The sequence below is a fragment of the Protomyctophum parallelum genome (assembly GCF_964188405.1).
Source record: "Protomyctophum parallelum genome assembly, chromosome: 7".
Lineage (NCBI taxonomy): Eukaryota > Metazoa > Chordata > Actinopteri > Myctophiformes > Myctophidae > Protomyctophum > Protomyctophum parallelum.
Window position 1 is genome coordinate 9,898,345 of NC_139705.1, and position 16,947 is coordinate 9,915,291.

Here is a 16,947-nt window from a genome sequence, read left to right on the forward strand (position 1 = left end):
GAGGCAGAGATTTGAGTACTAAGATAAGAATATGGGTGTTCTCCGGTAGGAAGCCAGCAAGGAATTGTGGTCTTGTCACTTCACTAGCAACTCTGGTCGGGTTGTTAGCAGGAAGGTAATCTGGTGGAGATGCATGTGTTAAACCTGATATGCCCATATACAGTATAAGCACGACCACATCTCCTCTGACAAAGGCCGACTAATTGACTCAGACATATTGGTCGGATCGGCGGTGCAACGTAGTTGTGACGGACCTGGTTCTCTACATTACACCCTCCCAAGGCCGACTGTGAAGCTTAGGGAGTGGGTGGAGGGAGGGGGGTATTGGCAAATGAATAATAATAAACAATGCGTCATGGATGCTACACATTGAGAGCTTGTAGGTCGACTAAATACTGGCATAATACTCACCCCAGAATCGAGTTCGGAGGGACATAAATGCTGTGTGCTTTCAAAACATGCACTATTCACTATTCACTCCTATTCACTGCATTACCGGTCCTTATAGTGTCTGGTGAAAAGAAGCGGCTCTTGACTCCATGTGTGTCAGAGGAGACACGTTGTTTTCTGAAGTCTTGCAGTGCTTTTCTAACTGTAGTATCTCTCTGCCGCCATACTATTGTACATCCTTTCAGTGAAATAGGCTTTCCAAAACATTAAAACAACAATCATGCATATTAGTTCTAGTTACAGATTCACTCTGCACTCAATGCTAGTAAGATCCTTTGGATGCTCCCTTGGTGAACCATCCTTTGATTTAATATTTACAAGTGTAGTACCTATTTGGAGCGTATGCCCATTTATAGTGGAATGACTATACTTGACCCACGGAACTTGGAAGTGCTGCTTACAGCTTTCTCAAGGATCATTCATCCGATCAATTTCATACTTGACACTGCTCTCCCTAGTATCCCCAGCAAAATCGATCGGATGAATAATTCTCCAGATATGTGAAAGATATTCAGACAGATATAGGCTATATGTACAGAGTTTCCTGGAATATACAGGTCAATCGTTGGGTAGGGATGTGACATGAAGAGATTTCTTTCTTAGGTCCTGGTCCTGGATAAAATTCCTGTATCTGGGAACTTGTCTGGGATTGAGTTTGAGGCAATAGTTTAATTAAATAGCAGACCTACAAGCCACTCGGTGGCGCGCTATGAGCTTGTAGATCTGCTATTTTTCAATAGCTAAAGTATAACATAATGCTTAGTTAAAACACCAAAAGGGTTCCCGCCCAGAATGGGTTTTAAGGTTTGGTCATGGGTGACTTCATTGCTGTCTGGACTGGTGCCCTGGGCCTCAGTTTTGCATCCTCACAAACTGTATCTCTTTGAAATGATGGCGCTTCATTGCGTCTTTCTCTCTTACAAAGCAGATTTGTCCTTGCCACACTCATTGCAGGAAAGAAAACTACAGTAGGCTATATGAGAGCATAGTTTACTTCTGCTTCTGGAGGGAGGTGGGGAAAAAAGCAATTTATCGACTGGCAACAGATGATTAACAATATTTACTGTAGCCAGCAGGTACTGCACACACACACACACGCGCGCGCACACACAAACACACACACACACACACACACACACACACACACACACACACACACACACACACACACACACACACACACACACACACAGGCTGTCATTCTGACCAAAACTTTCACACCGACACAAGAAACCACTTGTCTCTCAAGTCTCACCCTGTCTTGATGTAAATTGTATCCGTGTTTGTCCTTCATGATAGAGTGTCATATGAATGGATTCACTAGCAAGCAACCAAGTTCATAGATTCACAGAGCTAAATAGAGAAGCTGGATATTGGAGGGGTGAGAGACAGGACAATGAGGACATAACTCTGTTCTTCAGGGAGTGGACAGACAGACATTCATATTTTCAGTTTCAGAGAGAAACAAGCCAGTGAGTCATTAGAACCAACCATTAGAGTCAACCAATCAGTCAGGTTCTGCGCCACGGAGTGCCAGAGGGGGCCTGGAACGGTTTTGCCCCCTCCGTCATTTCATCCTGGAGCCGAGCCTGCAATCAGTAGAACTAGTAATTATTACAAGTAAATCAGAAGAACCATTCAGGCAATGGAATCAGTTATTAAAACAAGTCAGTCAGTAAAACCAGTACAACCAATGAGTTTGTTAAAGCAGCCATTAGAATTGTCATTAGAACAAGCCAGTCAAAGGAACCAGTCAGTCAGTCTTTACAAAACAGCAAATCAATTTAACACGATTTTGCTGTGTAGAGACTAGCGAGAGAGGGTGATGAGCGGCATGAGCCTCATTCACATTATGTGCTGTAACCCAGTGGTTATCTAGACAATTAACCGGTATGTGTGAAGTCGCAAATGTCCGACTAAGTAGGACATTTGCATGCAGCGGACTTTACGCTGCCAGCTTCTTTGAATTAAGTCAGTGTAAAGTTCTATTCAGCACAAATGGCTCAATGTGTGAATGGACCAACGGTGGAGAATTCCCATGTTTCTATTTGAAATAACGTTCCGCAATATACTTATAATGGTGCAGACTGCAGTATTGCCTGTAGAAGTAGTACCTGTAGTACTACTACTGTAGTAAGGACTTTCTTACACTGAATGAGTCTATGCGTTGGTTAGGGTTGGTTTATATGTGTTATTACATAGCCTACCCTTAGTAATTGGACCTGCAAATAATATTCAAATTGAAATATTAACAGATTCCATTCCAACAACCATTATGAAACAGGGTAGCGTATTTCAGTATTAACTGGAGTGCTCCTTGGAGCACGCAAGTCATGTCTGCACTATACTGCTAGCAGTCACTCTATATTGTGTTTAGATTTGATTTGAATGCTACCGTTACAGAATAGAGAGTACTGAGGACACAATACACACACTGCAACCAAAGAGGGAGAGAGACAAAGGTATAGTCCCTAAAACTTCAGTTAGGCCTCCTGTAGGCCTACTAACTAATAGCCTACAGTTATTGCCTGATTGATTGATTCAATACTTTATAACAGTTTGCAAAAAGCACAGGAAGAGTATGTTTAATATACAGTGCTAAAAGGGTTGAACCTGCAAGAAAGCAATATGGCTAATAAGTTTCCATGGGGTCCTCCTGTGTCAATTCAGTTTCACTGTAGATGATTTGACTAATCACATACTTTAATCATGAATTAGTTCACTGTTATGGAAAATGAACTGTTGAATCTGTATTAGCCTATGTATTGTTTTTATGTTGTTGCAGTTGTACTGTGTCTGTCTGGTCCTTTTTACAGTCTATGGTCTGGTCTGAGTGGTGTCTGGTCAAAGGAGGCGATACAATCCACATGGACGGTCAGAACGGACCATAGCAACTCACAGAGACAGGGGGGTGTTCATTATTGTCAAATGGAGACAGCAAACCTCCCTCTCTAAACTACAGTCTGTTTGAAGAAATGTGATCTCCGACTAGCGGAGATCAGAATATATGGCTATCTTTTCATAGTTTTAACAGCAAATACAAATATACCGGTAATTAAACATTTGAGGGAACCCCCGTCCCGTTTGGTTTCGCCCTCAGCAGGCGGTATGAGAGCGAACGAGACGAGAGTGAGAGAGCCAGGGTCAGTGTAGTTTACTGTAGAACAGATGTGTGTTGCATAGTTTGGTTAATAGTAAAAAAACAACAACATCTTTTTAGTTTTTACTTTAAACGTTCTATTTAACGGATTTAAAGGTTTAACCCTTAATGCCGCGGAATCTTCTGTCTATCGGACCGGAATACGTTTGTGCAAAAGTAAGTTTCTACAATATAGTGTATGTTGTAGCAGGAGACTGGAGTGTACAGAACTGTGTGAGTTTGTTGATGCATACCTGCTGGCTGGTCAGCCTGCACTCTCTCTCTCCAACCCGATGTGTTTGTGTGTGTGTGTGTGTGTGTGTGTGTGCGCGTCTACTGTCCGTCCGTCTAGTCTACCCCACTCTAGCGGAGCGGAGAGAGTCAGAGAGGTCAAACATTCCTAACTGTAACCAACAAGACAGTATTCTGACCAGTATTAATACGATTAGGAAAGAAAGTTGGGAGAGGGGAGGGTGTGTCTGTGTGTGTGTGACTGTGTGTGTGTGTGTGTGTGTGTGTGTGTGTGCGTGTAGGCAACTTGTCACTGTGACTTGTGACAAAAAGTGATCTCGCTTAATCTTTTTACATTCAAAAGAAGTTGCAGGAAAAAAGTACTGGACTTTGTCTCTTTGATATGTTCTACAAGAAAGCAGGGGTATTATTGGAGAAGTGGACTTCAGTTCACACCACACCAATTATGTCAGTAGGAGAGAGACACACCAGCTTCAAATTTGTCACTCAGCACATCTTTTGTTTCATCACTTCCAACATCATTGTATCCTGTATCGTAGTATATGAGTAGTTCTCTCTCCTATTTTGGATAGCATTTGTATCCACACTATCCAGGGTCAGGGACCATGCAGGCCTGATGTTTTCCTCTGTTTGCCGAAGTCAACCTTGCCCATCTGATTCCCCAGACGGCCTCTCTCTACCACTGACAGTGGGTAGAGAATTAATAGAGGTATATGATCTATCTAAATCTTAATAGATGGAGAGAGAGACCCCTATATCTCAACAAATATCTAGCAGTTTTGCTATTGGAATACAGAACAGTTTGACACTTCAGTGGGCAAGATCCTTTTAATACTTTTAACAAAGGAATACACTCACACACTGGTGGTTGCAGTAATTAGCTTTACCGATAAAGGGATCTATCCATTATCCAGTTGGTGACAGTCATTGTTTTTTGTTCAAGAGTATTGCGGCCTGGGGGGGTGCTCATTTAGTGGAGGCAAGGAAGCAACCAGGTGCTCAGGAGGTGTGCACTGCAGGTATACAACATGTATACAAATAGTAAAAAGGTGCTCCTGGGATCAATCGGGATAACACATCTATAGAACAAAGCGGAGATCCGGGCACACTTAAAGGTTAAAAAGGAGGAAGACTTTATTCAACCGACATGTTTCGACCTACAGTATACGATCTTCATCAGGGCTGTGCTTGCCAAGTATTGGTCAAGTCTCTTAAGTCTTAATAGTCTGCTTCATTAAAACACCTGCTGTTGTTTCAGAGTGATTTGAAGGAAAGAATGTGTTTGGATTTGGAACTTGAGTTGTTGGTTATGTGTTGTGCTGCTGATTGACACAACAGTCCAGAATTTACTTGACTTTATTTGTTCATTTAGACGGGACACCGCATATTAATGAACATTACATAGCAATGCGAGGTAAATTCACTGGATTTAGAAAATATGCTAATTTACATCTGCAGTCCCCACAGAAATGTTATATAAACAAAAACAGGCATACAGTGGAGTAGATCTCATCACCTTACACAGGGAAACAGAGCCTAGAATGTAAATACAGCAGGTACAATGTTAAATGTGAGCATGTGGAATCTCAGTGCCTTGCTCAAGGACACAGTCACTGCTGCAAGGATTAAACGTGTTACCATCTGTGAGAGTCTGCAGGCCTGCAGTAGCAGAGAACTCAGAGCCACTTTATTACCTGTATGTATTTGGGAAATCGGGACGGTGGTTTTGGTCATGGTGCCGTATATTCTCCAACATACTTCTAATATGTTGTGCATTGTGTCACACGTGTCACAAAATAGGCGATCGATCTACAGTATAAGCTACTCCATGGTATGACTGAAAAATGAGCTGATCTACGCGTGTAGGCGCGATGAGCCTGTAGACCTGCTGTTGTTGTATGACAAAGCATAAATCATCTCCATAAATCATCTACCTGCCTACTTCTCTCTCCCTCTCTCTGTTAAATATTTGACTGAAATTAGGGATGCTCCGATCAGGTTTCTTGGGACGGAAACCGATCACCGATTGTTTTTCTCATGAACGGCCGATACCGATAGGTCCGATGCCGATACTGATCTTGTGAAATCTTGCAAATTGTAATATTTCCAAACTGATTATATCGCCAAAACTGTTCCTGTGTGTGGGGAGGAAGGGGAGAATGTTTAGGCCTGTCACAAAAAATGCTAAAATGACGTTATGCTATGTATCTGATTGACATTTATACCACTTAAACGGTGTAAAAGATCAGTTTCTCCAGATCGGGTAAATTGCCAATCACAGATAGGGTAAATGCCGATTACCGATCAGAGTGAATATCGGGCCGATATGCGATCACCGATCGCTGGCCGATTATCGGAGCATCTCTAACTGAAATGTTACAAACTGATGCCAAAACATCTGATGGGTCTGATGAAAAAAGTTCTCCCTGTTCTGGAAGTCTTCGTTGTTGTCCTTTCTCTCTGGGGACGTCAGTGTCTCTAATTAGTTTGTCTGGTCTGGTTGGCTTTTCTTTTTTAAGCACTGGCTGCCTGCTAACCAGGGATATAAATCATGCATGTGTAATTAGGACTGTTGATAAGTTACAATGTGTGTTTCAGTGGAATAATTATAGTGTTAGAGTTAGAGTGACCAACACAACTCAAATGCAACCATACACAGTATGACACATTTGCCTGTGAAATGATTATTCTACAACAATTACAAGTAGACAATTATATTAATTTGTATTTGAAGGTAATTTGAAGGTAAGGCTGTATACGTAAATAGAACATTCAAAAACACCTGAACATAGAAGTAAAGAGTAAAGTAAAAAAGAAAGTGTGAGATGCAGATACACTTGTTCTTATTGGTTAATTATGTCAAATATGATATATCATATCATATATCATCATATCACACATGAGAGTGTGATCAGGTGTGTACGGTGCATGGTGTGTGTGTGTGTGTGTGTGTGTGTGTGTGTGCGTGTGCATGTGTGTTTAAACAAAGAGACAGACACACACGTGTGTGTGTAGCCTTGTGGTATATCTATAACAACAACAACACACTCACACACCAACAAACTGTTGGTGTGTGTGTGTGTGTGTGTGTGTGTGTGTGTGTGTGTGTGTGTGTGTGTGTGTGTGTGTGTGTGTGCGTGCGTGTGCACTCTGCAGGCCAGGGTCTCTAAACCGTAAATGTGTTATTTCCTCCTAGTAGGAACACACAGCTCTCTCTCTCTCTCTCTCTCTCTCTCTCTCTCTCTCCTTCTGTTGCTGTATTAACCTCCCGCCAAGTCATCAGCTGTGAATTCCTCGCTTCCTTTCCCCTCTCTCTCACTCTCTCTGTGTTTATTGTCTCTCTCTCTCTCAGGTCTCACCTGTTTAGTGCTGAAGGAGGGAGAGAAGACAACAGATGGCTGAACCCCCTCACTTCCTCTCTCTCTATTTGTTTATTTACATATATAAGTCAATATACATACATTATGGGTCTGTGGCATGAAAAAGTTTGAAAACCTGTGTTAGGGATTCTGTCAGTAATATTCGTCTTTTTACTCCTGCAGTACCAATCAGAGGCTAGTCTGAGAGATAGAGAAAGAGAGAGAGAGAGAGAGAGAGAGAGAGAGAGAGAGAGAGAGAGAGAGAGAGAGAGAGAGAGATGAGGGCTAACAGAGGAGTGGAGACAACAAGCTGGAACATGAAAGAAGGAGGAATGTCAGAGAGGAGAGGCGAGAGAATGAGGGACGGAGGTCACTGTGGCTGCTTCTTGAGTGTGCTGATTATATATTATTATTCATTCCTTGCCATTGTCTGTGGTCTCTTTCTCTAGCACACACATACATGCACACAGCGTGTAAACAGTTATTATGTGGTTCACTCAGTTGACAAACAGTTTGCGGTTCATTTTAATCATGTCCGATCAGTCCGTCATGTCCCACCTGAAGTTAAAGTCTTGAGTTTTGTCCAAGAAATCAGCTAGAAAGCAAGTAAGAAAGAGAAAATGCGGCTGACAATTACAGAGCTGATGGGAGCGTATTGTGTTGGGAATCACACATTGGAAAGTGCATATATACTGTGAATACTACTGCACCAGCATATTATATTATGCTATTATATGCACATAAATCCATGATGTGATTCACATTATGGGCATTGAGCACATATACTGTACTTGTCACTAGTCAGTCAGATGATTGTGAATGCCTCCTAACTGGTCCACTTGACTAAAATGTAACCACAATGAATGTTATTGTCTCTAGCTGTCTTTATGCTATGCCACTGTGATGAATGTGGCATCAGCAACAACAGTGCCAATTTAAGTGAGTGTAACTGTAAGTAGACAGCAGCCCTTCTTTGCAGAGGCGGCATTCTCCTGAGGTGAATTCTCCCACAATGAATGGCCTGGCAGTCATGTGTCATGTGCAGACCATGGTCATTTTCTCATCATGGATTTACGTGCATATAATAGCATATAATATGCTGGTGCAGTAGTATTCACAGTATATGCACTTTCCAATGTTTGATTCCCAACACAATATGCTCCCAACACCTATGTAATTTGTCATTGGGTAATTTGAAGGCTACAGAACCGATATGTGTACAGTAGGTCAGTCACTTATGCACAGTGAATAAAGACAACAATAATAGTGGTAAAATGCTAAAATATGTGTAAATATATATATATAAAAAAAACTCTTATGAAAGATAAATGAATAGAAGAAACATGATAAATTGTGCTCTTCATTCAGGCCAAAGACTTCCACCGGTAAAGAAAGAATGCTGTGTAAATCCGACATGCTTCTCTATGAAGCAGTTCATTGATCCTATCACCACCTCTTAGGGATGCGATTTGCTACGGGCTAAACGTTGGCTGCTCATCGCGGGCTGGGAGGAAAACAATATAGCCTGTGGTGGGGGAAAGTAGACCCTTCAAGCAGTTACCATTACTTTCATAGTGTGCCGCCGAGCTGTGTGCATGCAAGGTCACTTCAGTGGGAGAGAGATTGCTATATATTGTCAGGCCCGAGAGGGACACGTCAGAATTCTCCAGGTCAGACAACCCTCTGGCCTGCGCTTCGCGGGGCCCCCAAATCTGTGGACTGATATGATCTAATCCGAATTTGTGATGTAACAGGTCGTATTTGCTTTCATATATGTCTTTGCTGTTCATATGGATATCACATGACCATTCGATTTGGGATAATTGTGGGCAATCAATAAATGCCAGATCTTGTGAATCCATAGTTTAAGTGTACAGCCTGTTTATTGGACTATTAGATAACCCTCTCACAGGATGGCGCTTCACCTGTAAGCCAACAGCTGTAAGTACGTCCTGTGTTTTTAAAGGTCAGAGTTCATGACTAGTAGGGTTTTTTGCCATTTGTCTCTGTAGGACACTTAGTGGTGTTGTTTTCCCTGTAGAAACACATTTTGTTGCTCGTCTCTGTGGGACATTGTCTCTGGCACAGACAATGTTTGCTCGTCTTTGTAGGGATGGACAAAATGTGTTGTTTGTCTCTTTAGGACGGACAGATTGTGTTGTTATTGTTAATCGTCTCTTGTAAGACAGAGAGTTTGCGTTTGAGTTTGTTTGACTCGCGCGCACGCGCGCGCACACACACACACACACACACACACACACACACACACACACACACACACACACACACACACACACTGATCCACTCTCCTCTCTGAGAACAGGAAGAGGAAAGGGCAGGGCAGGAAATGGGAAACAGGAAAGCGGAAGAGAGAGAAGGAAACAGTATTCTCAGAGAACGAGAGAGAGAGAGAGGTGACTGTTGACGGTCCAGTTTCATTACATAACCTGGTCACCTGCGGCTACACAAATGGCAGATTTGAATGCAGTCAAATTCACATGACACCATGTCCTACTACACCCTCATCTATAACCTCATCCAGAATCAGCCTGCATCCTCTACCTAAACATCCTCTCAGCTTTATTTTATGTTATCCTACGTTTTTTTTGTTTTTTAAGATTTGTTTTGGGGCTTTTTATGCCTTTATTGACAGTGAACAGTAGACAGACAGGAAAGGGGGAGAGAGATGGGGAGTGACACGCGGCAAAGGCCGTCGGGCTCGGGAGTCGAACCCGCGGCACGCCGTCCGGCTGGCGTGGCAGCGTAGGTGCCCAGACGGTTGAGCTAACCGTCCGGGCCTATCCTGTGATTTTTTTTGCCCAATCTTTTTCATCCCGTGTCAATTGTCTAATCTAGTGTAAGCCTAAAGGCGCTACACACCCTCTGCCAACCTGGGGAGAGAAACGGACTGACATGTTTTTTTTAATGCATGAGGATCCTGTCCACAGCCCACAGCTTCCCCAGCGGGAATCGAACACAGGACCTTCTAGTTGTGAAGCAACAGCACTACCGACTGCGTGACCGTGCCCCATTTTACAAACACTAGACCGGTGCCTGCAGAGCCTACAGACAGACGTACTGTACAGAGACATGGTGCATAAATGCCCCGTGCATTTAACATGATCATAAAACCTGAACCTTCTACTAAGACCTCATCCTGCATAAACAAACACCCTATAAACAAACACAGTTTTATAGTTACTGCCGATTGCTGCGTGCTGTGCACTACATGTACTATGTACTTGTTACACTGTACTGTACTGTACTGTACTGTACTGTACTGTACTGTACTGTACTGTACTGTACTGTACTGTACTGTACTGTACTGTACTGTACTGTACTGTACTGTACTGTACTGTACATTCCTTCCTGTGTTATACCCTATGTGTTGATGGTCAAGGTGAAGGAATGTGATAGAAGGTGTGTGTGTGTGTGTGTGTGTGTGTGTGTGTGTGTGTGTGTGTGTGTGTGTGTGTGTGTGTGTGTATGTGTGTGTGTGTGTGCGTGTGCCGTGCGAGGTATCTCATCAGATATCAGGGATGTTTTGGCTACAGAGTCTCAGACATACAGCATGAACCCTTCACCTGTGTGTGTGTGTGTGTGTGTGTGCGCGCGTGTGCGTGTGCGTGTGTGTGCTTGCGTACGTGTGTTCTTGCGTGTATGCAAGAGACTGTTTTAGGGCAGCTGGCAGCCTATGACTTCAAATAATATCACGATTATTTATAACTTTTGCCTCGATTACAATTAATTAATCTATTAAAAATGAAAATAGAATGTTATTGTGTTATACTTGTATAATAACAGAGAATAGATCTATCGCTTGTGTTGTATTACTTAACAAAATGAATGTATCTTTTTACAGTTTCCATTAATAAAACATATGAAATAATTAGTGCAAACAAATGTAGGCTCAAACAAATCTCACTTCTACAACGAGAAACTGAGTAGGTTGCCATTTCAAAGGCAGAAGAAGAGTAAGAATAGGTCTAGAGTTCAGATTAATTGTGGGTAAATACAATTAAGATTATTCCAGATCACCCCATCAGTCTCCTGGTGGTATAACAAAATAGGTTACTGTGGATGAGTTCAGAGGCGTTAGGATAATTGTATTCATAGTCAGATCATCACAGGTTAACATATTTCAGCTCACACGGCACACTGCCCATCAATTATCTTTCAACACACCAACCAATCAGCAGAGAGAGAATGTGAGTCACAGAATTGAATAGGTCACAATTGTAGGTCACTGGTTTTAACCCTATGATATGATAATGAAGACTTCTGCATCATTAACCTCAATGAACCACAGCTCCCTTTCACTGTTCTCTTCTTGCTGACATAATGCTGAAGGAGTTTATCTATAATAACTGGAATAAATATAGTGCTTTTCTGAGTACCCAAAGTCGCTTATCTCATGTTTTTTTTTGTCCATTTCACTCTCAGCTGCTGTGCCAACTTTTATCTGTGCCACCTGCAAACCAACCGGATTACTGCAGCCACACACTCACCCAGAGTCTGCTAGCCAAACCAGCAAGCCAACCAACCAGTCTGCTAGCCAAACCAGCAAGCCAACCAAACAACCAGTCTGCTAGCCAAACCAGCAAGCCAACCAAACAACCAGTCTGCTAGCCAAACCAGCAAGCCAACCAAACAACCAGTCTGCTAGCCAAACCAGCAAGCCAACCAAACAACCAGTCTGCTAGCCAAACCAGCAAGCCAACCAACCAACCAGTCTGCTAGCCAAACCAGCAAGCCAACCAACCAACCAGTCTGCTAGCCAAACCAGCAAGCCAACCAACCAAACCAGCCTACAAGCCAGCCAGTCTGTGCTAAACCTGCCAGCCAGATGGTGTATGGCCTATTCAGGTTTAACCTACTGGAGCGTCCATGCGTTAAACTGTAAGGTAAGATTCTGATTCTGATTATTCTGTTGATTATTAGACTGATTATTAGTCTGTTATAGTGTTTGTAATGATCTCTGCCATACTGCAAGCCCTGGCTGGCTACTAGGCAACCCAGCCTGGCAGAGATATCTGTTTTGGAGCTGTACGTCACTATTTGTCATAACGGAGGTAATCACATAACAGCTACAAGAGGTGTAACCAAAAAGACTGCAATATATATATATATTCTTTACACAGTATGACTTTAAAGGAGCATTCAGTGATTTAGGTGATTTGGAAAATACCCCGGTCCACCCGATAACAAGATGTGCACATGCACGCACTACAGTGGGGGGGGCATGCGACAGGCCAACAGCACACAAACCAAGGACCGGCCCCGCTCAATCATGATTGGCCGGAAGGCCCCCTCTATCCTGATTGGATGAAGGTTGGGCCACCTAGCCAAAAAACGAAACCTAAGGTTTTTTGACCCCCAGGGGTTAACTGGGGACAGGGAGGAACTCCTTATTATGGTCAGCACACTCTATAGTAGGGAGGATTATCACAACAAAACAAAAACAGAAGTGATATTTGAATTACCGGTAAGTGAAATCACTGAATATACCTTTAAACGTCTTAATAATTATTGTGCGTCCTTTATTTTCACAGAATGTCATGGATAGATACTTTGATTGATTTATTGATTGATTGATTTGTATCGTCTCCTCAGCAGGAGAACGTGGTGAGCGAGGAGGAAGGGAGGGGCACAGACACATGGGACACAGAGGTCATGGAGGTCAAAGGTCATCTCATCACTGGGTCAGGTGAGAAGTCGCTGGATGTGTGTGCGTGTGTGTGTGTGTGTGTGGTCACACTCCCCCCATATACCCACAACCTTATCTACTACTGGTATATCTTAACCCTGGTCTAGAACACTAAACAGGTGGACAATTATATATTATTTTTGTAATTTGTATTTGTAATGTTGTTCATATCTGAGGTGGGTTGGGTCTTTCAGTACCTTCATGGTGCTTAGTGACATCATAGAAGGTAGGTTTGTTTCCCTGCCCACATGCCGGTTCTTTTCTACAGGCAGGTGTTCGGGTCAATTTCACCCGTGTTTAGTGTGATAGAGAAAAATCCCATACACCCACAATGGATCTTTTTTACTGGACCATTCTCACATGACCCAGGAAAGGGTGGGCCAACGGAGTATTTCCCTGTTCCAATATGTTTTAAAATAATATGCACGTTTTTCACCAATTTTGCCCTGCTATGATATGATAGGGCCCCCCATGATATCTATTATTCGTTTTTTTTGTGAAAAAGTATGATGAAGAGTACCTCAAGTTGCCTTGCATTGCTGTACTTCAATATATTTTGATGAGAAATATTCTTTATGGAATATTTTACATTGTGTAAATGATTAGTGATGGTGTGACAAAAAACATGTGTGCGTGTGTTTGTCTTGGCGTAGACCCTGTGCGTTGTGAGGACACTAACATGTGTGCGTGTGTTTGTCTTGACGTAGACCCTGTGCGTTGTGAGGACACTAACATGTGTGCGTGTGTTTGTCTTGGCGTAGACCCTGTGTTGTGAGGACACTAACATGTGTGTGTGTGTTTGTCTTGGCGTAGACCCTGTGTGTTGTGAGGACACTAACATGTGTGCGTGTGTTTGTCTTGGTGTAGACCCTGTGCGTTGTGAGGACACTAACATGTGTGTGTGTGTTTGTCTTGGTGTAGACCCTGTGCGTTGTGAGGACACTAACATGTGTGCGTGTGTTTGTCTTGGCGTAGACCCTGTGCGTTGTGAGGACACTAACATGCGTGCGTGTGTTTGTCTTGGTGTAGACCCTGTGCGTTGTGAGGACACTAACATGTGTGCGTGTGTTTGTCTTGACGTAGACCCTGTGCGTTGTGAGGACACTAACATGTGTGCGTGTGTTTGTCTTGGCGTAGACCCTGTGTTGTGAGGACACTAACATGTGTGTGTGTGTTTGTCTTGGCGTAGACCCTGTGCGTTGTGAGGACACTAACATGTGTGCGTGTGTTTGTCTTGGCGTAGACCCTGTGTTGTGAGGACACTAACATGTGTGTGTGTGTTTGTCTTGGCGTAGACCCTGTGTGTTGTGAGGACACTAACATGTGTGCGTGTGTTTGTCTTGGTGTAGACCCTGTGCGTTGTGAGGACACTAACATGTGTGCGTGTGTTTGTCTTGACGTAGACCCTGTGCGTTGTGAGGACACTAACATGTGTGCGTGTGTTTGTCTTGGCGTAGACCCTGTGTTGTGAGGACACTAACATGTGTGTGTGTGTTTGTCTTGGCGTAGACCCTGTGTGTTGTGAGGACACTAACATGCGTGTGTTTGGGGGACAGCTCTCCATTCCGAAACCCCACCATTCCGAAACCTCACCATTCCGAAACCCCACCATTCCGAAACATTGCCATTCCGAAAAATATTTTTCGGAATGGTGGTGCTTAAAAAGCACCACCATTCCGAAATTCGGAACACCACCTCCACCCACCTCCACCCACCTCCACCCACCTCCACCCACCTCTACAACCTCCACCCATCTCTAGACTCCTCCACCCAACTCTACAACCTCCACCCAACTCTACAACCTCCACCCACCTCCACCCACCTCTACACCTCCACCCACCTCCACCCACCTCTACAACCTCCACCCACCTCCACCCAACTCTACAACCTCCACCCAACTCTACAACCTCCACCCACCTCCACCCACCTCTACACCTCCACCCACCTCCACCCACCTCTACAACCTCCACCCACCTCCACCCAACTCTACAACCTCCACCCAACTCTACAACCTCCACCCACCTCCACCCACCTCTACAACCTCCACCCATCTCTAGACTCCTCCACCCAACTCTACAACCTCCACCCATCTCTAGACTCCTCCACCCACCACTACAACCTCCACCCATCTCTAGACTCCTCCACCCACCTCTACAACCACCCATCTCTAGACTCCTCCACCCAACTCTACAACCTCCACCCACCTCTACAACCTCCACCCACCTCTACAACCTCCACCCACCTCCACCCACCTCTACCCACCTCCACCCACCTCTACAACCTCCACCCACCTCTACCACCTCCACCCACCTCTACAACCCCCACCCACCTTTGTTTTTTTACTTGGAAAAGCAAACAATGATGTTTTCATATATCCAGTTGCTTGGAAAGTGCAATGTTGGCAACCTGGCTGAGTGGCCCTATTGTTTGTTTGCTTGTTTTTATTTCCGTCTAAAAGCAAGCATGCATGGCAAGTGTCAATGTTTCTATATACCAAGTTGCTTGGATGTCGAAAATGTGTCAACCTAGCGGGAATAGTGTACTGTACTGGACTGGACTGGACTGGACTGGACTGGACTCCACTGTACTCCACTGTACTGTACTGTACTCAACTGTGCTGTACTGTACTGTACTCCACTGTGCTGTACTCCTCTACTGCTCTCTTCTCTTCTGTACTGTACTGTACACTACTGTACTGTTCCATACTGTACTGTGCTGTGCCTTACCATACTGTACAGTACAGTAGGCCTACTGTAGCATACTGTGCTGTACCGTGCTGCTGTGCCTTGTGTATATGTGTGCGCGCACGTGCGTGTGTGCCGTAAAAAGGGAAGGTGCCAGGGAATGAGAAAGTTGTGATGTAATTTGCGTCACAGCTAAATGTTGCGCAATAACAGTGTGTCTGACAAAAGTAATATTTGTACAGTAAATATGACAGTTGCGTGGATGCAATGTAGTGAAGCTGGATTCTGGGAGTGCAGATTTATTTTTGCATGGATAGATGTGTGCTAACCGTGTGGTTTTGTAGGAGCACGAATAAACGGCCATGTGCTTCTGTACCCCCTGTCCATTAGGGTAGAAGGATGTCACACACCAAGTGTGTTCAAATAAATTCACACACACATGCACACACACAAGTGAGTTCAAATAAAGTCACACAGTACACACACACACACACACACACACACACACACACACACACACCCCCACACACACACCCACACACACACACTCTCACACACACACACACACACACACACACACACACACACACACACACACACACACACACACACACACACACACACACACACACACACACACACACACACACACACACACACACACACACACACACCACAAGTGAGTTCAAATAAAGTTTAGTTGAGAAGAATGTGGGACAGCTATGAGAACTTTGCTTTAATTGCTTTGTTATTGAATCAAATTAGATGTTCCGTTTGTAATGGATTTCAATCATATCACACTTATAGTTTACTCATCTGCTGCCCTAAATCATTAACATGGTGAAACACATCTTGATGATGTCATCAAGATGTGTTTCACCATGTTAATGATTGTTTTCATAATTACAGTATAGGTATATTAATGACATAGTCATGTTTTTTAAATGAGTGGAATGCCCCTTTAACTCTCTAAGACCCAGCGTTGCTTTTTAGCAACAATTTTATTTTATTTAATTACTATTTATTTTTATTTTTTTCTGTTCTTTTTTCACCTAAACGTCATCAGTGATGTTCATTGCAATGCCATTTCAATGCCATTGGTCATGGTTTTATGCATATAAATACCCCCCACAGAGGCTGAAATTCACACAAATAAAAAAAGTCTGGACTCTGTGCAATTTGGAACATTTTTTAACCTAAGACTTTTGAGCTTTACCCTAATAAAAGTATGTAAAAAAATTGTAATATATGTTTTTTTGTGATCATTAGAATGTCTATAACATGTTTTATTAATTATTGTGAAAGATAACCCCAAAATGTAAATTATTAATTTATTATATTATTATAAATGTTTCA

At 43.2% G+C, this 16,947-nt stretch overlaps 1 protein-coding gene across 1 annotated transcript in view; it reads left to right on the forward strand.

Annotated features, from left to right (window-relative positions):
• Window positions 1-3,603: 3,603 nt before the first annotated feature.
• The window catches only part of ccdc120a (coiled-coil domain containing 120a), a 30,572-nt gene continuing 17,228 nt past the window's right edge, over window positions 3,604-16,947 (forward strand). Inside the window, exons 1-3 of the mRNA XM_083770393.1 lie at window positions 3,604-3,766; window positions 11,644-12,104; window positions 12,814-12,907. Coding sequence (XP_083626519.1) covers window positions 12,054-12,104; window positions 12,814-12,907 — 145 coding nt within the window. The 5' untranslated portion in view covers window positions 3,604-3,766; window positions 11,644-12,053. The remainder of the gene's footprint in view (window positions 3,767-11,643; window positions 12,105-12,813; window positions 12,908-16,947) is intronic.